The sequence below is a fragment of the Trachurus trachurus genome (assembly GCF_905171665.1).
Source record: "Trachurus trachurus genome assembly, chromosome: 22".
NCBI lineage: Eukaryota > Metazoa > Chordata > Actinopteri > Carangiformes > Carangidae > Trachurus > Trachurus trachurus.
Window position 1 is genome coordinate 7,155,897 of NC_139907.1, and position 24,548 is coordinate 7,180,444.

The 24,548-nt window shown below is 41.4% G+C and overlaps 1 protein-coding gene across 2 annotated transcripts in view; it reads left to right on the forward strand.

Moving 5' to 3' along the window:
* The first annotated feature begins 470 nt into the window (after positions 1-470).
* Positions 471-24,548, forward strand: part of dctn1b (dynactin 1b) — a 58,963-nt gene continuing 34,885 nt past the window's right edge. For both annotated transcript variants that reach the window (XM_083997936.1, XM_083997937.1), the window contains exons 1-4: positions 471-587; positions 6,464-6,715; positions 10,335-10,413; positions 18,723-18,754. In XM_083997936.1, the coding sequence (XP_083854062.1) occupies positions 555-587; positions 6,464-6,715; positions 10,335-10,413; positions 18,723-18,754 (396 nt within the window). In that variant the 5' untranslated portion in view covers positions 471-554. The remainder of the gene's footprint in view (positions 588-6,463; positions 6,716-10,334; positions 10,414-18,722; positions 18,755-24,548) is intronic.

Consider the following 24,548-nt stretch of genomic DNA (forward strand, 5'->3'; position numbering starts at 1 on the left):
GCACCGACTGCCCTTTTTTAAAAAATATATCTATATATCTGTTTAAATTCTTCCTCTTTTTTTGCTTTTTCCTGTTTATCTCCGGTTCTTTCATTCATTCAGTCATCCTTTCATTCATCGGAGGGGTGGATCGCACCGTCCGCCCCTCAGAAACTTCCTGATTGAGCCAGAAGCTTTCCAGCCAGCTCGCCGGCTTTTTGGCTTTTTTTTTTTCCTTCTCCTTTCTTTCTGTGAGAGAGAGAGAGGAGTGACGGAGAGTTTTCAGAGCTGCTCGGCGAGGATCAGGATCAGGATCAGGAGAGGGATGGTGTGATTCCTGTAAAGAGACGAGAAAGAGAGAGGAAGAGGAGAGAGAGACGCTCCGGCAGCATCACCGAACCCCCTCCTCTCCTCCTCTCCTCTCCTCCTCTCCTCCTCTCCTCTCCTCTCCTCCTCTCCTCTCCTCGACCCCCTCCTCTCCTCCTCCTCTGTCTGGCTCTCCCAAATAACACCGGTTTTAAAGAAAAGGTAGTGGGGGGGAGCGACCACCACCACCACCACCACCACCAGGCAACATGTCACAGACTAGGAGGAGCACATACACCCGGGTGAGTGTGTGTTTCTAGCTGAAGAATGAATGAATGAATGAATGAATGAATGAATGGGACAGACTGATGATGCTGGTGTTGGTGTTGGTGGTGAAGTTGAGCTCTGGTTGTTGCGCCATTGTTTCTGTCACGTCTGTTCAGTTCAATTCAATTCAATTAGTTTCACCCTGTCATCATCTCCCTCCTGTCCGGTTTCTACTGTGAATAGAAAACGGGGTTTCTATTCTATTTCTAATCCATCCCACCACCGCTGCTGCTGCTGCTGCTGCTGCTGCTGTGTGCGTGCACGCTCCTGTCTGATTTGTCGCCTCTTTGTTCGGCTCCGATGCCCCCTCCGGGTTCAGTGTTGCTGCTGCTGCTGCCATGTCGGTCGGTGTGTGTGTCTGTGTGTGTGTGTGTGTGTGTGTGTTTGACGACTCTGTGGTCCTGTAAACTAGACCAGAGGACGATACTGTAGATTGATGAGGCTTTTTTATGTTATCAACACACACACACACACACACACTGGACTGGACTTCCTGTTTGTCATTCGTCTCCCTCTGAGTCAGGGAGGGATGACATCACATCAGTGCTCGCTTTTCAGATTTTTTTTTAGCAACAAAGAGCGATATTTTCACCCCTTACTCATCAAAAAGCAGCCGAATAGTCAAATCGAACCACAGCAGCAGCTTTTACTTTCTGTTGAAAACAAAAGCAACATCATCAACATCTTCAACATCTGGGCCAAGTTTCACCGGCGCCTTCATCCAAACATAATGAGTGTTACAGTACAGTGCAGCAGCCAAGTGACTGTTTATATCCTTATTTTAGTGTTTGAAGTCGTCGGGTGTGTGAGCGTTGCGTGTGTTGTAAGAGTAGAGTGGCACTAAATAATTCAGCACGCCCCCCCCTCGGGTCCTGTCTTCTGCCGCCAGCGCCGCGGCGAACAGGTCGGAGCCACTGGCTGCACAAGCACAGCACTTGACTGTTTAGCCCTTTAGCCCCTTAGCCTCAACACTGCAGCTTTAATTATTTTATTGTTGCAAGAAGGACGAACGTATAAAAAAAACACAGCAGTAGAGCCTCACTGTAAACCACTGAGTCTGAACTGATTTAATGTATTTTACTTTAAAAGACTGTTTTGGTTTTTGAGAAAGATGCAGCAGCAGCAGCAGCAGAAGCTACAGTACACGACCGTTTAAAAAAAAAAAGTATTTTTCTCTGTGTTGTGAATAACGAGCTAGGTTAATTAGACTCGAAGCAATCAGGGGAATTCATGTTTTTGCATAACTGCTGCTTCACTGCTGAATATCTTAACTCTGATGTGAATAAAACAACGTCATCTGCAACTGTTTTGAAATGTCTGGCTGTGTGTGTGTGTGTGTGTGTAAAGCGCTTTATGTTTGCATATAGGAAGGCGCCCTATTAAACTGACATCATAACTTAGAGCCAGTTATTTTTCCTTTAATACTTAAAGGGATACTTCACTCAAGATCGATAATTCACCAATTTTCTGTTCGCCGTCATGCCAAGGAAGGGTTTGGAGAACTTTAGGAGTCATCAAAACGCTTTAGGAGTTCCAGGGGGGGTCCGGCTGGCAACGGGTTTTCATATAATGGCGGCGGATAGAGTTCACTTTTGAATCATCCAAAACACACACAATGAAACATCCAGATACCTCCATACTGCTCGTCCGTACTGACCTAAGTGTCCTGAAGCCGCCACATGAAAAAGTTGTTTGGAAAAAATTAATGTGATCTCTGTTTTTATCCTTGTTGTAGCAGTAGCTCCCAGTGACTGTTGATGTTTGTGCACATGTGCGAGATTTGCTGCAAGATGTTCGTTGGTTGTTGTAAACCATTGGATGTTTGATGTAAACACGGAAGAACATCTCGCAGTAAATCTCACGCAGCCACTGGGAGCTACTGCTACAACAAGGATAAAAACAGACATCACATTAATGTTTTCCTAACAACTTTTCCATGTGGCGGCTTCAGGACACTTGGGTCAGTAGAGACGAGCAGTATGGAGGTATCTGGATGTTTCATAGTGTGTATTTTGGATGAATCAAAAGTGAACTCTATCCACCGCCATTATATGAAAACCCGTTCCCTGGAACTCCTAAAGTGTTTTGATGACTCTGAAAGTTCTCCAAACCCTTCCTTGGCATGACAGCGAGTAGATGATTGGTGAATTATCGCTTTTGGGTGAAGTATCCCTTTAACTAAGAGTAGAAATAACTCCTTCATATATTCCTGCTGGGAGTGTTTCTCTTTATGTCGTTGGCATCAAGGCTCTCGTTCACAGGCTGTCGGTGGGAAATATAAATAGTTGTGTTAAGACGTGACACCGTCTTTGAGCTTAGACTCCAGAAAACACCGTTTTACAATCATTAAAATTCTTTACGTGATTTTACAGAGGCCGTAAAGAGTCAAGACACTGAAACAAAACACTCTTTCTTTACATATAATCACATTCCACTGTATAAACACTAGACTTAGATTGACCTCGGTCAGTAGTATTGACGACCGACTGTTGATTACACACAGCAGAGCAGAGCAGAGTGAGGTTCACCACCACCACCACCACCACAGACAAATGTTAACTGTCCCGCCCTCATTGATCACACCTCCACCTCCACCCAGGAGGTGAATGAAGGATGTGATCTGTCACTCGATCCCCCGCCGCCCGCCCGCCGCCCACAAGGTGTGAAGGATTCACCACCGACGGCGGCGGCCGAGTGTCTCGCGCCCACTGTGAGAAGCTGTTTGGTGAAATTGAACAGTGATGATGTGGTGATTAGAGACAGAGACAGAAAAGTCTACTGAGCTGATTATAATGATCAGTGTTCATTTATTTATATGAAGGTGTGTTGATAAGAGAGAGTGCGGCCATGTTTTTATATATCTTATAAATGTATATACAGTATATAAGACAATCAATCTGAAAACATCGTCTTGGGCTCTGGGAAGTTGTAGCGACTCGAGTGCTTTTGGAACTTCTTTCTGACACTTGATAGATAAATTGATAAATTCACAAGGTTGTCAGCAGATCTGCAGTTGTCTCACAGCTATCAGTATCAGTATTAGTCTCAGAAATCTTTTTACAATTCCAAGCAGCAATGTTTTAAATCTTTATACATTGCATCAGTTTATCAGTTTGATTATTTATTAGATATTTTCCTTACTCATCATCATACTCATCATTCCCCTGTGGCAGTTCTGATGTTAACACTGAATTTGGAAAGTCCAGTTTTTTTTACTGTGCACCTGCAACCTCAAACCATCTGAAACTTACCACACTTTTATCATTAGGACAATTTAGATCCATAACTGCATCTTATTTTATATATCTGCTCCTGTTATAACTAGACCTCTCTGTTTTCGTCAATTTTACTTTTTGGTATTTCGGATATGCTTGTATGTTTCAAACGTTTTGTGTTGTGTCACGGCTATATTGTAAATGAGGTTGCTCCTCAGTATGTTTCCGAGTTTAAATAAAGGTTATACCGTAATAATAATAGTAAAAACAAGTTAGTTCATCCCTCTAAATTACTGCACAGATTAATTTTGTGAAGCATATTTGTGGAACAGGTTCAGGATTTGTTAAAAAGTAGATTCAGATGTAAATTTATTGCATCCCGTAAACATTAAGAGGATAGAGGATAAAGGAGATCCATATAAGAGAGGTCATCCATCACAAAAATGAATGAATTAACTTATAAAATGAATAAATAGATAAAGCAATGACAGGAATAAAAATAAAATTAATTCTAATGTTGCCTTTGGTATATATGATTTGATATATTGATTAAAATATGATTTATTTGAGAGCTGTCTGACAGAAACCTGCAGTGTATTGAACAGATTCTGCTGCTGCTAATGAGACTCATGCTGTGAAGCTGTTTTCATGCTGCTGCTGTTTTTGTTTTGTTTTATCTTTCTGTGTTATTTAACCCTTACGTTGCACATCAGCAGCAGCAGCAGCAGCAGCACATGGACATCGTGTGTTTACAGTGAAGGAGAGTTGGAGCATGATCTCTTTACAGAGTAATAATATCTGCTCCTCTCTCTGCTGTTCTGCTGAGTCACCACCACTTCTAGGACACCACGCTCTAAATTAGGTTACGCAGGATTGTTCAAACACACAACACATCACGCAGGCAGCTCAGGTCAATTTGCTCCTGTTGAAACGTCTTTTTTCTCTCTTCTTCTTCATTCTGCGTGATGATTTCTTTCTCCACACGTCAGAAACTGCGTTATGAAATCTCATCCCGGGAGGCGATTGTTGCTGTGGAATCGGCACACACACACACACACAAAAATTGGCTCCTTCTCGGTTACAAAGCAAGTGCGTTGACATTTGGAGAGAGCAGAACGAGGACAAGGCCTGGCTTTCACTGTGTGTCTGGTCCCGTGCAGCTCAGTGGGTCTGAATGACACTAAAACTACTTTTTGTCCCGTGTCTCCACTCAGCAGGTCGGACGCTGTGTCCTATAAAAACACCTTTTATTGACACCAGTGTCCACAGAAAACCTACAGTGCAGTGTGTGATGTTATGATGCAGTCGTATTGTGTTTCACAGCTTCATCCATGTCACATACCGGTACTTATCTGACAAAGCAGCCGATGGACGTGTTGTTAGTTGTTGGGTCAGTTTCCTCACCGTGCAGTTGTGTGAATAAAAAGTATAATAAGTTAATGATAAATGAAAAGTAAAGTTGATATGATAATAAAATGTGATTATGACCTCTTTAACCTTTGCATGCAGGACCGGGTGCAAACATCCGGTTTTATGAGCTGCTAAATGCAGTTGGGGCAAAATTGACGAAGCATAGTTTTGTTTGGCAATATTCAGTCTATTCATGGATGCCAAGTATTGATTTTTTATTTTTTAAATTGCAAATATAAAGCCGTTGATACTAGAGCCAGTCTGTCTGCTCCACAATCACATTTTGCAAGAAAAAAAAAAACAGGCTTTTTCTTATTTAATAAAACTAATGTTGACACACTTTTGCTCTTGGGACATAAATTACAGTCGCAAATTCTCAATATGTTTCATCAATCCTTAGGACAGGGCTCCAAGCTGCCCCTAAATGGAGGCATTTTGCCTCTAAAATTTGAGACAGTGCAAGTAAATTTTTCATCTACTTGCACATGTGCAACCAGTGGGGTATTTTTTAAAGGGATAGTTCAACATTTTGGCAAATTGGCCCATTGCATTGCTATAATCCCCATAGTCTTAGTAGGTTTGTTTTGTTACCTTTAATTGTCGGTGCAAGCTATTTTTAGAACAGCGGAGCAGAGCCACGGAGTTGTTTTCGAAGCAAATGCAGAGACTGTTTGCCGAAAAACTGCCCCCGACAGCAACACGCATCAACAGTTTTGCATGAATCTACCTCTAAAACAACTCTGTCTGGTAACGGTCTGTTATTATCTCATAGTGTGGTGAATGTGCAGGTCACAACTTCTCCACGAGAGCGCTTTGGAGTTGTTGGATTGTGTATTTGATGAGTTTGATGAAGGAAACCAAGAAATCCCATTAGCCTCTGTACAGTAGCGACAATTAAAGGTAACGAACCTACCCCTAAAACTATAGGGTTTATGGCAATGGGCCAATTTGCCAAAATGTTGAACTATTCCTTTTACACTGGTGAAATGTGATGGGGCAACTCAAAGAATCTGGTATCCGTCATTACAGGTGTCAGGCCAATGTGTGTGATCATGAATTCAAAGGAAATGTGAATATTTACTTTGCAAGTCGAATGAATTTTCTGTTTGCACTCCTAAAATTTTAAGTTTGGGGCCATTGTGCAAAAAAAAAGTAATAATAATAATATTGTATCGTGACTTTAAACCCGGATGCTTATTGTGTTTTCTCCCTCGTCCCACACACAGACCACGAGCAGTGGGAGCAGCAGGATGAGCTCGGACGGGGGCGGGCGGCCCGTCAAGGTGGGCTCCCCGGTGGAGGTGATCGGGAAGGGGCAGCGCGGCACGGTGGCCTACATCGGCACCACGCTGTTCGCCTCCGGGAAGTGGGTGGGAGTCATCCTGGACGAGGCCAAGGGCAAGAACGACGGCACGGTGCAGGGGAAACGCTACTTCACCTGCGAGGAGAACCACGGGATCTTCGTCAGACAGTCGCAGGTGAGAGAAGAGACACTGGGAATCTGATCTGTAACTGGAGGAGGAGGGAAACTTTGTTCTGTGATGGGAAAATTGAATTCTGTTTCCTTTTTTAGAGGCATTTCAATGTGCTAGAGCTCAAGATATCTCTATTATATTTTCGTGAATCACAGCTAGGGATGTCACGATCCTAGATTGTCTTGGTTCACGGTACTATGGTTATCACGATTATTATGCATTAATTGATTTCACAACACTATGAATGTGTAAAATCAAATATAGTCAAAAATATAATTACATTACTAATTGTTTACACAAAGTATCTATATAATAAAGTATCTATTAATATAGGACCAGTTATTAATCTTTCAGAGGAAATGTTTAAAATAGTCAAGTCATTAATTGTCATCTACTATACCAAATGTTTAAAGGGATAGTTCAGCATTTTGACAAATTAGCCCATTGCCATAATCCCTATAGTTTCAGGAGTAGGTTTGTTACCTTTACGTTACGAGACAGAGTTGTTTTAGAGCTAAATTCATACAAAACCGATGATGCGCGTTCCTGTCAAGGGCAGTTTTTCAGCAAGCAGTCTCTGCATTTACCTCAAAAACAACTCCATCTCGTAACATTCTGTTATTATCTCATAGCGTGGTGAATGTGCAGGTCACGTTTTGGAGTTGTTGGATTGTGTATTTGATGAGTTTGATGAGGGAAACCAAGAAATCCCATGAGCCTCCATAGCATAGCTCTGAGCAGCTCGCGGCTCTGCTCCACCGTTCTAAAAATAGCTTGCACCGACAATTAAAGGTAATGAACCTACTGCTCTGACTATAGGGATCATGGCAATGGGCCAATTTGCCAAAATGTTGAACTATCCCTTTAAGTTTATTTTAATTGTTTTTAATTTTTATTTCGAATGACTTGCCAACATTTAAATTTACAGTTTCAATGTAACCAGTGTTGACCAGTATGTGTGCATTTACCTTTACTTTGGCAACACCCACTGATACGGTTCTGACATAATCTTATTTGAAAAGTGAAAGTATTTAGGAATTTTTATGATTAATTAATGATTAATTTATGATTAATTAACAATTAATTGTGAAAACAAGTAATCGTGACATCCCTAATCACAGCACTTCGTCCTTTTCCAGTAGCAGAAACTTGGAGCAGGAGATTGTGCTGTTGTCCCCTCATGTCCACCCCCATCTCTCTATTGTTTAGCTTCTTCTGTAAGATGTTTTGAGATTTTCTCTTTTATCTGATGCAGTGGGCTGTGTGGAGGGGGGTTGATATTTTTGTCTGCGTGTGTTGTCTGCGTGGTGCCAGCAGCTCCAGGCTGCTGCTCGCTGTTTTGATCAAAAACAACTCTCTGAAAATGTACCACAACGCCTCCCCACCTATCACAGGAGAACCAGAGTTCACCTGTCGCTGCCTGGGCGGGGACGACAATGTCATACGTTACTGCTGTTACTCTGCCACCACTGTGTTAGGTTTTTTAATTGTTTGAAATGGCAGATTTGTCATTTTGGAGTGGCAGCAAACACACCCAGAGTAAACAGAGTAGAGTTAAGCCGTTTATCCACACTGTGTGTCATGCATGAACAGTTTGAGAGTCTTATGCTGAAGCCATCTTACTTAGTTTTTTCCTTTGCTTGTATACTCGTGTTGCAAGTCAAACAGCAAACTGCAAACTGCACAAACCAGTACATTAGATGCAGGTGGCATCAGCCTGGGTGCCACCTGTTGATAAACGTTAACTTATGACCATTATATCATCTATCTACTGTATTCTCCAGGCTGCGATATCAGAGCTGTTCCTCTCAGAGTCTCAGCAGGTTTTATTATTCACAACAGTGTCTCTGAAGAGTAAGAAAAAAAATGGTATCAGAAATAAACCAGAATCACAGTGTCAGTGCAGATAAAGAAAGGAAAAAAGGGTTGATATGTAGTCAGATGCCAGAAACACATTTTTACAAAGCAAATGGTTCATGACTAAACCAAAGTAGCAGATAAGATAATCTTTATACCAGAGACATTTTAGACATTAAAGCTGATGTTACTGGATGATGACACTTGATAAATCTGTACAGTAGACGTTGCTTTGCCAGTAAATCTAAAAGCAGCGATAAGATATGTCAAGTCTGTTCAGATTTTTCACCTTTTATCACATATAAACTCCTTAAGCCTTAAGTAAAACAACAAATATAGTACAGGATTAAATCACTTGGCACTTAAAGGAGAATTGCGGTCATTTTCTAAGTAACGCTCTACAGCTCTAGGTCCCTGAGTGCGACCATTGGAAAAAATCTGAGAAAAATAAGTGCAGACCGGACCTAGCTCTCCTCCTGCTAGTTGTGCTACACAGCAAAGTAATGGGGGCAGAACTTTAAAACGGTGACTTTGGCCTCTATATAATGCTCAAAATATCACTACACATGCTTTGCAACATCCACTAGTTCCTTATCACACAACACAGAGTGTGTATAAACTCTGTTAACATGAGAGAGCAGTGTTAACGTGTGTTTTTATCATGTAGCTCTGTTTACTCTAGCTTCCTGGGTAGACCTTACTAGTCGACTGTCGAGCTTGGGACTGTTTCCATATCAGCAAAGACAAAAACGTGAGGAAAACATGGATATAGGAGGAAAAAAATGATTTGGGATGGGGAAAAAAGCATCAATATGAATATAAAAATCATTTTTTTCCTTCTAAATCCATGTTTTCCTCGCACTTTTGTCTTTGTTGATATGGAAACAGTCCCGAGCTCGACAGTCGACTAGTAAGGTCTACCCAGGAAGCCAGCATGAACAGAGCTATGTGTTAAAAACACACTGTTAACACTGCTCTCTCATATTAACGTGAGTTAAGAGTTATATACACTCAGTGTTGTGTGGTAAGGAACTGGTGGATGTTGCAAAGCATGTGTAGTGATATTTTGAGCATTATATAGAGGCCAAAGTAGAACTGCCCCCATTACTTCGCTGTTTAACTGCAGTGTAGCGCAGCTAGCAGGAGGAGAGCTAGGTCCGGGCTGCACATATTTTTCTCTGAGTTTTTCCTATGGTCGCACTCGGGGACCTAGAGCTGTAGAGCGTTATTTAGACAATTACCGGAATTCTCCTTTAAGTAAAACAACACGTATCTATACAGGATTAAATCACTCGACACTTAAGAGCGACTCTCTCCTTCCGGGTGGTTCCTGCTCGAGTTGATCCTACTCAACAACAACAAAGTAAAACAAACCAGTGTGTTAATGTTAATGTGACCCCGTGGCCCAGTTCTTCTACATGTGCAACAAACACACACACACTCAGTATTGATTAGGTGTTGCATTACTGATCCTCTTCAATGTGTCAGTCAGTTTGTCTCCCACTCGGCTTTAAAAAGGCAGCTTGACCCTGGCTGCCAGCGGTGCACCTGTACAGGTTGCTATGGAGACAGAGAAAAATGACGACTCTCTCTAGTCTCTCCGAGGGGTGCTATATTTGAATGAACACCAATAAACAAGGCGATTTTTTTGTGTTTTGTGGCCCCTGTGGTGGCGATGGTCGGCTCTCTGCCAGGCAGGATGATGTTCAGGATGATACATGGTTTAACGTTTGTCTCTCTGTCGCTGTTTGTCTCTTTGTCTCAGATCCAGCTGGTTGATGATGGAGCGGACACCACGTCCCCAGAGACACCTGAGCCCGGCACAGGCAAGGTGCTCAAAAGAGGTAAAGGACACACACACAGAGAGACACACACATAGAGACACACACACAGAGAGAGAGACACACACACACAGAGATAATGTGTTATAGTTTTGCCCTTAGTCATTACTCAGCAGAAGTTTCCAGCCTCCTGTTTAAACAGTCAAGCGACCTTCTGTCAAGTCTGACCTTTCAGAAATAGACGTTTCCTCGTACGCACGGTGCATTTAAATGCGAAAGGAGACAGACATGGAAATCAGCTCTTATGATTTAAAAAACAAAACAAAAAAAACAGTATCAGCTGATGTCAGAAAGCTTTGGTCCAATTTATAAAAAGACTGTGTGAATAAGATCTGTGCACACTATGCAGAAATCACAAGTAGGATTATTGGTAACACTTAATAATAGCTACACAGCCTTAGTTAATTAAACAGTTAATCATTTATGAAGTATTTTATTTAATAAGCTCAACTTTTAATGTGTTTAATGTTTGCATTATCATACGTAATAAATAATTAATTCAGCATTTATGTTTTATATCAACTACAAACAATAGTGTGAAGTTGATATAAAGTGTTACTGGAATATTGACTGCACTTTTACACATGAATCTACTGTAATTCAGGGGTGTCAAACGTGCAGCCCGTGGGCCAAAACCGGCCCACCAGAGGGTGTAATTTGGCCCGTGGGGTGAAATTGCCAATTGTGAAAATTACAAAGAAGACAGAAGAAGCATAATACAGGGATGCAAACAGCGCGCCGAAAAGCGAAACTCGCTTTTTTCATGACCAATTAGGTGACTTGTGTGAATCATTCAGATCCGAAGAGTTTTTGTTTTGAGGGGGGGGGGGTCTCAGCGTCTCAGCTGGGGTCAGTAAAATGTTTTTCTAACAGGCTGACAGTGACAATCACGTGAAACTGAGGCGAACTCATTCATGGTCTCTGATCATACTGATAACTGCCGACCTCCAATGTTGACGCGCGACGTGCGCGCTCGTTACCCAAAGCGGCGCGTATCCGCGTGCAGTCGGTACGTACATTACTGTGTCAGGCAGGTGTTTCCCACGGAGCTCTGCCCCGTTTCAGAGGTGAAGGAGAGACGTCGCCTCCGCGATGTAGAATGTGTTCAATTAAAGTGAAACTAACACATTATATAGGCTATGTCCATTACACACTTTTAGGCCTTAAAATGTCTTAAATTTGTTGAATTATTGTGTTCAAGTCTTAAATAATTTTAGACAGGTCTTAAATTTTCTTATGCCCACCATGGGCGAGCATTTCACTCGCATTTGCCCCTAAAAAAAAAAGACATGTGTGAACCGGGAAAATCACAAAAAAGAAAGAGCACAACCTGCGATTGGTCCAAAACTACAAATCCCACAATTCTCTGGCCTCAACAATAACAGTAGTTGGTGTAAGTAAGGGAGAGTGGAGCTGTAGGTGAAAAGAGTAAACAACGCCACGTCTGGTCCTGTTCTATGTTGTTCGTTCACACGTCACCGTTTATTCGTTACGTCCGCGGTGTAAAAGGCCGTGACGCAAAGACGCGATTAGGCGCGAGACGCGATTAGGCGCGAGACGCGGTAGACGCGACTTTTTTTTTTTGCGACGCAATACACGCGATTCTTTTATGGCGACGGGACCCTCGCGTCTTCGTCTATTTCATCGTGTTTGGTGGGAAGACCCACAGGGGCTTCCCACACAAACACGAGGAACGCTTTTTTTTCGCGCGAGCTTTTACGCGCAACCAAACGCGAGATACGCGAGAAATGCGATTTATCGCTCGTTTTCACTCGTTTCAAAAAAAATTCACGAGCCCGCCAACAACTTTTTTTTTTTTTTTTCAAAGGAGGTTCAACTGGACTTAGTTATTTGTCTAGGAAGACGTTTCACCTCTCATCAATGAGGCTTCATCAGTTCATGTAGCATCTGACCAGGCTGGGACTGGACCAACTAACTGGTGTGGAGACTCAGTATAAGTCCAGTTGCTTTCGATTTAACCTCCTTTGAAATACTATGACCTGGACAAATGAGAATATGCACAGGCCTACAACAACATTTCTGCTCTCACCAACCATGGTTGAGGTCACAACGCTGCTGTAGCTGCTCTGGAAGTCCGAGACACTGAGGCCAAACGCCGCCGTCGCTTCTGGTCCATGAGGCGAGTTCCGGGCTGATGAGCTACAGAGACTTTAGTCAAAGAGGAGCAGTGCGTCGCTGTGTCGGACTGTTTGTTTGGATTTAATGAAGAAGCTGCACAGAGTCAGGTGAGCAGAAGCTGCCCCCCCCCCCCTCACCGTGGAGCCGCTGCTGTCTCACAGCCACCACCGACCCCTAGAATAAAACACCACTAAGCCGTGGACGGTCGCTGCGTGGATAAAATGCTGACGACCAAAACAGCCGCCACCAGGTCACTGACTGGAGAGTTTTAAAGTCGGCACATGAACGCAGCTCAGACCGGCCGGTGCCTCAGCGCGGTGATCAGCAGGACGCTATACCCAGTACCGGCCAGCTCAGTACAGAGGGGGGGGACGATAACGTGACGCACAGTATACTGTTATGAGACACATTATGCATCCCAACTGTCTTTTTTTTAGAGGATTTTTTTTTACCAAGAATGCGCCCAAAAAAATCATGATCCAGGGGCCAAAATTCGAAACAAATATATATTTTTTTAAATCATAGGCTAATTCTCATTATTCTCCTGATGTCGGTTTAATGTAAACAGATTGCGCTGATATGCGTCATGTGACAGCGGGGCAGTGCTGCAGCTGCTGTGCTGTGATGGACCTGATCAGACTGGTGGTGGTCCACAGTCAATCAGTCCCAGATCCTCCACCGTCAGCAGATCCCCCGAAACCCCCCGCAAATAATACATCGACAAGAAGTTAAGTGGCAAGTTGCACCTTTTCGTCGGTTTATTATTTGCGGATTATTTTTTTGTATAGCCTATATAACGTCACTGCAACATGCGGCTCTCAGTGCTTGTCGGTGTTGTGTCTATAACTTGTATATATATTGACAATACAAATAACCAATGATAATGAGATTTCCACCGCGCCGAACCAATCATGTGGCTGGAATAGAGCCAGTCAACAGTAACATGTGCATTTGTTTGGGTTGCTGCAGATGTGCACATCAGCTGACACCGCCGGTAAAAGAGAGAGAGAGAGATAATGAGTGTTGTCTCGAAAAAAAACAGTGAAGGAGAACTTGGACAAGTGACTGAAAAGACGCGTGGTGCGTAATGGAGACACCAGGCAGCTGGAGCGGACCGCGGTCACGGTGCGGCCGCTCTGCTGCTCACCTCAGTGTGTGCGACAACTCATTCATGGTCTCTGATTACACTGGTAACAGCCGACCTCCAATGTAGACGCGACGTGTGCGCTCGTTACCCAAAGCGGCGCGTATCCGCGTGCATTCGGTGCGACGGCGCCGCCGTTTTCCCCCCGTGCATGTCCGTTGCTGTGTCAGGCAGGTGTCTCCCTCGGAGCTCTGCCCCGTTTCTACGGTGAAGGAGAGACGTCGCCTCCGCGATGTAGAATGTGTTCAATTAAAGTGAAACTAACACATTATATAGGCCTATATGTCCATTACACACTGAATGGGATGTTAAATCCCATGTCTTTATTTCTTCAGTTTATTTTAATAGTAATAATTATGACTAACAATCAGTGAAGACCTAAAAATCAGTATCTCCAAAATTAAAATATTGCAATGGTTTTTATTTTTTTAAAGCATTTTTAATCTAGAAATGTTGACCTTCTGAAAACTGTCCATCTATATGCACTCAATACTTGGTTGGGGTTGAACTACTGGAAATTGACTTTTCTGTGATATTGTTAATGGTGAGGCCCCCCCCCGCCAGACAATTCCTCTCTTTTTTGGTCCTGACCCGTTTGCATCCCTGATAATATTGTTGAAATTGCATGTATTTTTCTCAATAACTATTCTTTTACAAAACATTTTAACAAGATGGAATTTCTTAAAACATCGTATACTTGTACTTCTTTGCACTAAAACAAAGGGAAAATGTTATAGTTCTCGTGATTTCTGAGTTATAATGCTGTTAATTTAATGGTCCGGCCCACTTGAAATCAAATTGCACTGTATGTGTGGCCCCTGAACTAAAATGAGTTTGACACCCCTGATCTAAATGATCAATACCACTCCAATTTCAAAACAGGATGACATTACTCAGAAGGTTTCAGTGGTGGAAGAAGAGGAAACATGTTGTGTCTCTTTCTGAATGACGGTGGGAAAATGTAAAAAGACGCAGGAAAAGCCGACTGTGAAAGAGAAACATGAAAATAAAAAAACCCCCGACAGAAGTTTTGCTAAAATGCATGTTTACAAGCTGCAGTGCCTCTGGGAGAAACGTCCTTTAGGGGGGGATGAGACAAAACGAGAGCTTTCTGGTGAATCACACCACAGTTCAGCTCAGTTGAGCTCAGAGAAGAAAAACATGAAGCTTTCAAAGGAAACGACTGTGGAGGAGCACGGAGGAGGCTGTTAATGTTGTGGGTCGGCTTTACTTTGCTGCGTCTGGCTCAAGGTGCCCTCACCGTCTGTGCAGGGAACAATGAAAGCAGCTAGAGGATTATGAAGGCTCTGTTTCATCCAGAGGTCTGAAATATAAATGTGCTGCAGTAAATATCTCATTACACAGACGGGATGCGGTTTCATTCCGGTAACGAGTCGTTGATCAAGCAGAGCAGCACTGCAACTAACAATACCAGGGTTGAAGGTTTAAATCCCTCTGTGTGTGTCTGTATATATATATATATATGTGTGTGTGTGTGTGTGTGTGTCAGCAGTTTGATGTTGTGTAAATGTTAAACTAAACAGCAGGTTTAGCTGTAGCACGTCGTCACCTGTGGAGACAAACGGGAGGATGTTTGGAGTCGACACAGTTTCACCACAAGAGCCACGAGGTGCAGCTGCTCTGAGGAATATCATGGGACACAGTTGAAAGCTCCAGATCTAAATACTAAATAGACCATGTTGTGAGATTATCATATCAACAAGTTGGAAAAAAAGAAAAAGAAAAATGAAAATATGAGAGTTTACTGTACCGTTTCAGAGTCAGAGCTGCAGGACACATGTTTATTTCTACGCCCCAGAGGTAGAAATGTGTAAATACATTGTTGCCCATAAAGTTGGAATAATATATAGCCTACAAATAAATGTGATTTATACTTGATAGATAAAGTGTATATCTTCTATATAAATAATGTATAAATAGGAATAAAAGGAGGAATGTGTCTGAAAACAAAATTATTCCAACTTTATGGGCAACAGTGTACATAAATAACTAAGAATTGAAACAAATGAACATATTTTACACTGGGTATTTGACATAAATATCTTCATTTATCCAGATGATTGATTGATTGATAGATAGATGGCTTTTTTTGGCTCCTGATATTGTATAGGAGTTAATGGGCAGCTGGATGGGACCTGTCCTCACTCGGAGACTCATAGTTCAAATTCTGCAACTCTCTCTGCCTTTTCGAGCACATTTTGTGAAAGATGATAAGTTTGTCTACAACTGCGGAGAAAATCATGTGTGTAGAGTATAATTTGTGGCCGGGAGCAGCGTGTAAAGAGAAAGATTTCAGACAACTTCATACAACTTCTCCCACTCTAGCCGATGATGTCATCACCCACTCTAGCCTGAACATTCCGTGCAATACACACACCATTCTAATCTCAAAAGAATGATCATGGTCATTGAACAGTGATTGATCAAAAACTATAAAGCCTATCAAAATGTGTTAAACCACATCAATAGACTAGACTTTTATCTACATTTTAAAGTTTGAATGGAGTCTCTGGGTGGAAGTAAGCTGCATCAGTAGACGTTTGAAAAAGGTCCAATAACTGTTTTTTTCACCCCATTCATTCTCTATGGGGAATTATTCGCAGTCCTCCTCACTTTACTTACAACATAACAACCGCACATTACTGCATGTGGTCGCCACTCAGGATGGAGCTGGAGTCTGTTTCCATGGCTACGCCTCACTGCTGCTCCATCAGACGGAGGAGAAGTGGTGGTTTTGTTGGTGCATTACTTTTTCAAGTGGGGTAACGTCCAGACTTCCTTCGTGGTGCGCACTGAGACAAAAAGGAGTTGCTCTTTTAGGGCAACGCTGATGGACAAATGAGGCTCGTTACTTAACTAATTCAGATGTTACCTGGCAACAAGATGTCTCTCTCTCTCTTAGAAGTAAAAAGCTGCCGCAGCACAGAGGAAATGGTGTGAAAGCACTGAAGATGAAAACCGATTAAACAGTCTGGAGTTAAAAAAAAAGAAAAAAAAAAGTGTCCCAAGGTCACTAAATGTTCCTCTTGGCTTCAGGCAGACATGGCGCCACTTTGACGCACTGTATTCAGGTCTGGATGCACAAGATGGAGGAGAGAGAGAGAGAGAGAGAGAGGGAGAGAAAATATGGAAATAGGAAGGACGAGCTCTGTTTTCTCACAGGCTGCATCACTGATGGATTTAAAATCTTATTTTGCTTGTTGAAGCGAGTCGCTCTCCACCACAGCTAATCCACGGATACACTCTTTGAAGTTATTCGAGAGTGGATTCTGCTGCTTCTGTTTTATAAAGTCCATCCTATGTGTGAAGCATTTACCCGGATCTTCATTTATTCATCTGTTGTTTGCATGAATGAAAACTGAAAATAAAGAAAGAGAGAATCCTGGTGTGATAATTCCTGTGGCAGGAAGAGGTTTTGCTACAAAATGAGAGATGCAGTTTTATAAACTCATCTGAGAACAGCAGAATCTCTCTCTCTCTTTGGAGAAAAATGAATTTCTACTGACCTGACTTACATTCACCAGAACAAAGGAAGGAGAGGAGGACAACATAAAACCTTTGGTTATAAATTTGATCCATTTATTGATAGAATTGATCTTTTCTTGAATTGTTAAACGCCACACCATGTAATGTTGATGGCATTGGGTTTAAACCCTTTCGTTTGTGTCGGCCTGCAGCAGCTTTATACTATATATTGCGGGGAAAATAAGTATTGAACGCGTCAATAGACTTACATGGTGAGTATGCATAGAGACCATGGCAGTTAAATGCATTACTCATTGTTTTTTGTTTTATAACTGTACTTGCTAATTGCAGGTCTGTCTAAATCTCTCTGACAGTGCTCCTTCGACGACTCTTCTTAGTTTTCTTTTGACTCTGTCAGAAATCTTGTGGGCACCTGGTCGTGGCCACTTTATGGTGAAATGTTGTTCTTTTTAGTTCTGGATAATAGCGATAATGGATAAAACGGTGCATTCAGACACGTTTGTAACCGATGCATCAGTTTGTTCTGCAACATCAGTTTCTGAAGGTCTTGAGAAGCTCTTTGCTTTTCTCCGTCATGAGACGCCTCTTGTGTGACACCTTGGTGATGAGAAACCTTTTATAGGCGTAAACTTGGACTAAAGCAGCTGATATTACTTCGCACTGACAGGAGACAGGATGACTTCCTAAATACTGACAGACTCCAGCTGCTTTCTTGGCTTTCCAAACCTTTCTGCACCTCCTCCTTTTCTTCATACTTATTCTCTGTGTCATATACACATTACTTAATTTTTGGACATAAATGTTTGGATTTCTTTGTATGTGTGCATTACTTGGGTTGTTGCCGACATCTGGTGAAAATTTCATGTCAATAGCTCGACTAGAAATATATTTTCTGAGAGAAATGTTGACGTGTTCAATACTTATTTTCCCTTCTATAAAACACTCCTCAGTTTCAAGTGTGAAATTTGGCCCAGGGACAAATTGTAGGTGTATTTAAATCTTGAGCACTGCACTTAATGAATTTTTTATGAATGCCACAAACATTTCAAGGTTGAATTCTTATATATTTTTTAAACATGATGTCTCCCTTCACAGTTTTTCCAGGTTTATTACACAGATTTAATTTTCTCTGTGCAGAAGAGACGACACACACGTAATGCAACATCTCTGCATGTTTAACCTTGAGCTGCTGCAGCTTTTACATTCACCTGTCAGCCTCGGAGACAGTGAGTGATGCTGATGTTGGTCTGAGCCGGGGAGATGATGTCATAACTGCAACTTTACCGGGAACTTTCTTCCAGAGGAGAAATCTATTGGAGATATAGTGACTTGTGCTGCTCTCTCAGCAGTTCTCCACAGTCCATCTGTATCTCAGCGTCGTTGACCATCTGGAGAAAAGACAATAAATGATGTTGACTCTAATCTAGTTGCAGCAGGATCTTTGTGGGACTTTAAACCTTATAAAGGACAATAAACACAGATTATGATCTCACTTTCTTTGTTTCTCTCTTTATCTCCTCAGAGATCCTGGAGACGCCCAAGTCCACCAAACTGGTGAGTCACACAACGCTGCAGTAAAGTCACACTAAACTTCCTCTGTGGGAAACCAGCAGCAAACACACACACACTTGACATACCTGCACACACACACACACATGCACATGCACACACACTCACTGTCATATCTAAAGTAAACACTGCTGCTCTGCTGTTTCAGCTCAACTCAACACCGAGAGTTCGTCCATCTTTGTGTGTGAGGAGAGAAGAAATGTGTGTATCGGCATTTACTCTATTTTACTAAATAAGGTTAATAACACATTGTCGGCATTTAGGTTAAAAGGAGGCGTTAGGTACTGTAGAGTTAGATAAAATAGAAGTGTAATACCTTTTTTGTCTGACACAGAAGTGATACCAACTGTACAAAGGAGTAGCTATTAAAAAATACATATTATAAACTGTTCACAGCTCTTTAAAGACATGAGGAAACTCCTATATCATCTTAAAAAGCATATTTTTCTTTATTTTCCTGAAATTACACAAGTTCTCATTCAGAAATATCTAAATAGTGATAAATCCAGACTATTGAACCCACTATAAATGCTCAAACTTTATAGAGATAAATGTTTTATTCACATTATCTGGAGTTGTGTGTTTCCCAGTGAGCAGAAAAGCAGAAGGTGCTGTTTCCTTATTTGACCAGTAGAGGGCACCGTTTGCTTATAAATGCACTTGTAGTTGTGATTATTTATTAAGAGCAACAGATTAAAAAAGATCCCAGGAGATTGTGTGAATTAAAATGGAGAAGATGATGTGTTTATCAGTTTCATAATGACTCTCCCAGGTCTTTATGAATACACTTTATTTACTGGAGCTCTCTCTAATATTCCTCTATTGTTAAATGGTGGATTGAGCTTTTTCTTTTATGACAGAAAGTTCAAATTAATTAAACTAAGGAGAATTTTATTTAAATACATAAAAAAAAAAATGATGAGGTGACAGAAGATGAAGATAATACAATATTTAGGGTGGTCTTGAATTTTAATCAGGGTGTCATGGGTATAAACGTGAGTTATTAATTAATCATTTATATTATCTATATTAATATAGTCGTTTATTTGAAGTGAAGAGCAGAAGTTAATCATGTGTCAGACCTGAGAAGTTGTTAAATATTTAAAATGCTCCTTGACCTCAGAGGTTAAAATATTTTTTTTTTTGTTCTGATCTTTAATAAACTGTAAAGTAAAACTTTATTTCCAGTGAGGAAATAACGAATCCTTCCATCCTGAAGTTTATCTCATCCCGTTAACGTCTCGTTGGGTTCGGGGCTTAAATGTCAACGCAACAACTGACATTTACTGGATGTTTCACAGAACCAACAGTTCACACACAAAGAGTAGTGACCTGTAGCATTTCTATCCTCACCTCCTTCTTCTTTTTCAGTTTTTACCTCATTTAACAGAGGAAGAGACTCAATGAGAGAAAAACAGAAGAACTCAAATTATTAGAATGTGAATAATTCTTAGTGTTTATTAATTCATTTGTACGTAAAATACAAACTTTTTACATTTGGTATAAATCATTCTATAGAGAGTGGATTGTATAAAAAATAGTTTTGTCCCCACCATGACCTGTACAGTAGATGATCAGATGAATATGCTGTACAATTTATGGGGTGAAGGTTAAATAAATGGTGAAATAAGTTTAAATAAAGAACATCAACAACAGAAAAAAACTATAAAACCAGTACAGGAGACAAAAAATAAGAATAAAAACAATAAAAATAGAAAATAAATAAAGATTATACAGCACAAATTAAGTGTAACAAACAATATTATATCGGATATTAAGTAGATTCACACACATTTTAAAGGAGAATAATATGAGAAAAGTGATTCAATGAATAATAACGATGAAAAACAAAGACACTGATCAGAAGTTCTTAGTATATTTTTATATTTATAAAATATCTTTGTTTATTTTGGCTTGTGAAGCAGCAGAAGTCAGTGGAAGTGATTTGGTGAAACTTGTGAATGAAAATATGAATGAGCAGGTGTGTGTTTGTATGTGTGAATATGTGTTTGTTTGAGATACAGATGTGTTTGTCCGAATATTTTCCTGTGCTGTTTACTGGACTGAGACTCGTGGCCCAGCGGAGACACCGACACCGACCCTCCTCACTCCCCGTCACCTCCGGCATGCCACTGACCTGAAACTTGACCTTTAACCTTCACCCTCCTTCCTTCCCTCCTTCCTTTCCTTCCTTTCTTTCCCTCCGATCACGCAGCGAGGAGTGAAGCCCAAAAAGGTGCTGCATGTTTCTCTAACCTCGGTACAGTGGTAATGTTATGATGATGATGATGGCCGTTAGTATCCATAGTAACCGTGGCTCTGAATGGCCTCGCAGCTGCATGGCAACTATTCAAAGGCCTCACCACTCACCTTCCCCTCATTATTACCCATGATCCCTCTCTCAGCTCCACACCACACTGCCATCCATCCGTCCGTCCATCTGTCCACCACACTGCAGCGAGTTCATGTTGAGAGAGAAAAGACGTTTGTGTCGTCTCATCCACTTCCCCGACCTCTGACCTCTGTCACCTCTCCTCGCTCTCTGCTGGCACCGGTTCTGCCTTTTGTTTTGCTCGCCGTGTGTCTCGTCGTTAGTCGCCTCATCGCCGCTCTGCTCTGCTTTTCTGTGCATTTTAAAGCATGAGGTCGCAGTCGAAACATGAAAACCATGATTTATAGCTATCAGATCCACAGGACTGTGATTCAGCAGTTTGTGGTTTCATCGGTTACTTAATGCTGCGTAAATAGAAACACTTAGTCAGGTTTGGGCCGATCGGTTCCTCTTGTGATCTTCATGTGTAGACAACAGTTTTCATTTAGTTTGTCACCACTCGTTGCTTCTGTAATTTCACATCTGAGATTTAGAGATTTATTTTTGTTTAAAATGGGACATATACAGTAGCTACATATTAATGAACATCTCCCATGTTAATATGCATGCTATCGTAGCCGAGGCTCGTTTCCGTCTCCAGTCCCACCGGCAGGTTGGTGTTCATAGAAAAAGGAAACAGTAAGATAAATGTTAATAAAGAAGGAGATAAAAACAAACTAAACAAATAAACACAAAGGCAATAAAATGACTGAATACAGGCCAGACTTGCTCCATGTTGCTGGGAAGTTAAAGTGTTAAATGTTAAAGTGCAAGCTGCTAAAGTGCTACTAGTGCTAGTTGAAGTGCTCAGTGCTGATGTTTTGCATACAGCCCAATTTAAAGTGCATAGTGAATTGCAAACGTCCCTATTGTTATCTGTTATTAGTATGATGTGACAGCAGTGGCTATTTGTAATTTGTAATTTATTTATTTAGAAGTCCGGACAATGCACATTAATAAAACATGTACCGTAGTACCTTTAAATGTGCCAGATTGTAGCCCATGGGCTAATTTCCATCTGGAGTCCTCTAGGCAGGTTGGTGTTACAATACAGTACAAAAGGTTAGAATACATAAGGACACATCTAAACATTGTTTCCTGCCTCATAAAATGTGACAATTTTCTTCATTTCATGTCTTGATATCATTATAAAATAATTTTAAAACAGGTCAAAACTTAACTTTTTTTTACGGGCTCATCAGTTAAACGTACAAGTAACCAGATTATTAATGTTTACCTTGTGGTTCGAGGCCTTTGTCCTTTTCTGCTTTGTTCCACTGTGAAACATGAGTGAGGCTCAGCATCTTCATTTTGTCCTCAGAAGCTGAAAGTTGATTTATTTGTGTCATATTTGCCGCAGGATACTTTGATTTAATAAAACGTGGAGTATCAGAGTATCTTTGGGTGGGAGGAGATATATAGGGCCTAATTAGATTTTACCGAGAAGTTTGACAATCAAACTAAATGAAGAATCCAATGAAGAATATGACAGAAGTAGATTTCCAATCTGAAATCTTTAGTTGTTTCTTTATTGTTTTTGTGCCTCTGTTGTGTCGGAGTTTATTTGTAAAAAGCCTCGGAGTCGGAGGAACGTTTAGGATTTCAGAGCCAGTTTACTGATGAGCCACCGCCACCAGGGGCATCAAGTGCAGCCGTTATTACCACAGTGACTGAAAATAATAATAATGATACATTTTCCTCATGACTCGAAAGCCTTTCATGCCGTTGAGCCACTCGGGCGGTTGTCACGGTGACAGTCCAGTGCTCTTTAGCCATCATCCTTCCTGCGCTGACTCAGACCTGCAGACGCCGCTCCTCCGCCGCGCTGCAGAAAATGTCAGATTGTGACCGAGGTTGAGCTCGCCGGCCGCCCTGCAGAGTATGGATTTACCTGTCAGCTCGGCTGCCGCGCTGCAGCGTTTAATAACCCAGCAAAGGTCAAAGCACACACACACATATATATATGTATTTTATATTGCACAATCCTTATTTATAGAGCAGAAGGTTTATTATAATGTATTTACACATCTATGGATAGAGAAGTAGTTTTTATTTTGCAGTGTCACAGTGAAGTTTTATTCTCTTTACACTGGATCCTTTTATATTTATAGCGAAATTACAACTCTCATCTGCTCATTAAGGATTTGAATTCATTCTCTACATGTTCAGATGTGCTTAGGTAGGAGCATTTTTAAAATCTCTAATAATCTCCTTAATTTGCATTTCAAATCTCTAACTAGACCCATGCGCTGCCACAGCCACAGCCACACTCTGGTTTGTTCATTGAGCTTATAGCCGGAGACGTTTTATACATTTTTAGACTATAAGTTGATAAGTCGAGACTCGTATTTACAGGAACTGCATCATCTTTTATCAAGTAGAGACAGAAACAGACAGAGAGGATGATGGGAAGGTACATTATTTAGTCTACTTTTCAGAGAATTGAACCTGAATTATTAATTTATCTATATGATATTTACTTTTTTTGGTGCTGGTATAAATTTGATATGTAGAAAACAAGACATATACATAATTTTAAAACAATTTCCTTCTATTTTTGTGCCTCTTCTCCTCTCTCCTCCTGATCTGACGCCTTAAAACCAACATAAGTGAAACGCCAGCCCAGTTTTTCAGCTCGGTCAGAACCGGGCTCGGTGGTTCAGGTTCAGGTTCAGGTTCTGCTGTGTCGATGCTTCCTGAGCAGTAATTTTATCGTCCTGCAGAGCCTCCACCTCACCGACCGCTCAAAAACACCCGGCGTGTGTCTGCTGGGAAAGCAGCAACTTGATACATCATTCTCCACCTATATCTCCCATCATCCTCTCTGCCTGTCTCTCTCACAGCAGCACTTAAGACTGTGAGCTGCAGAGGGAGGGAGAAAGTGAAACGATTACACAGAATGATGTTTAATATTTTAACAGGACAGATTTCCCTCAGCTGCTGTGTAATGGATACACATAAACAGTTTTTCTTTCCGCTCCAGCAGCCTGAACCCTCTCACGTCCGTCTGCTTTCTTATAAAAGAGGAGGAATCTCTATCTCCTTTCTCTTTTTTTTTCTTTTTTTACTTTACTTGCGATCATCGACTGTCTTAACACTCACTTTCACACCGCCTGTGTTTACTGTGATCACACACACCCCAAGTTTCATCACACAAATGACTGCGACTCCGACTTCACGCCTTACTGTGATGTTGAAGTATTTCGGGTGCAAAGCTCAGAGCTAATCAGAGTATCTCCACTGAATTAATCCTCTTACACCCCTCGCTCTCTCTTCCTGCTGAGAGACGGAGATTAGTGGAGCTGAGGAAGATTTCACCACAGCGACTCAAAAGGCTCTGGGTTGTTGAGGAGCGAATTGACCCATTAAATCACTTTATTATGTTAAAGGGATAGTTCAACATTTTGG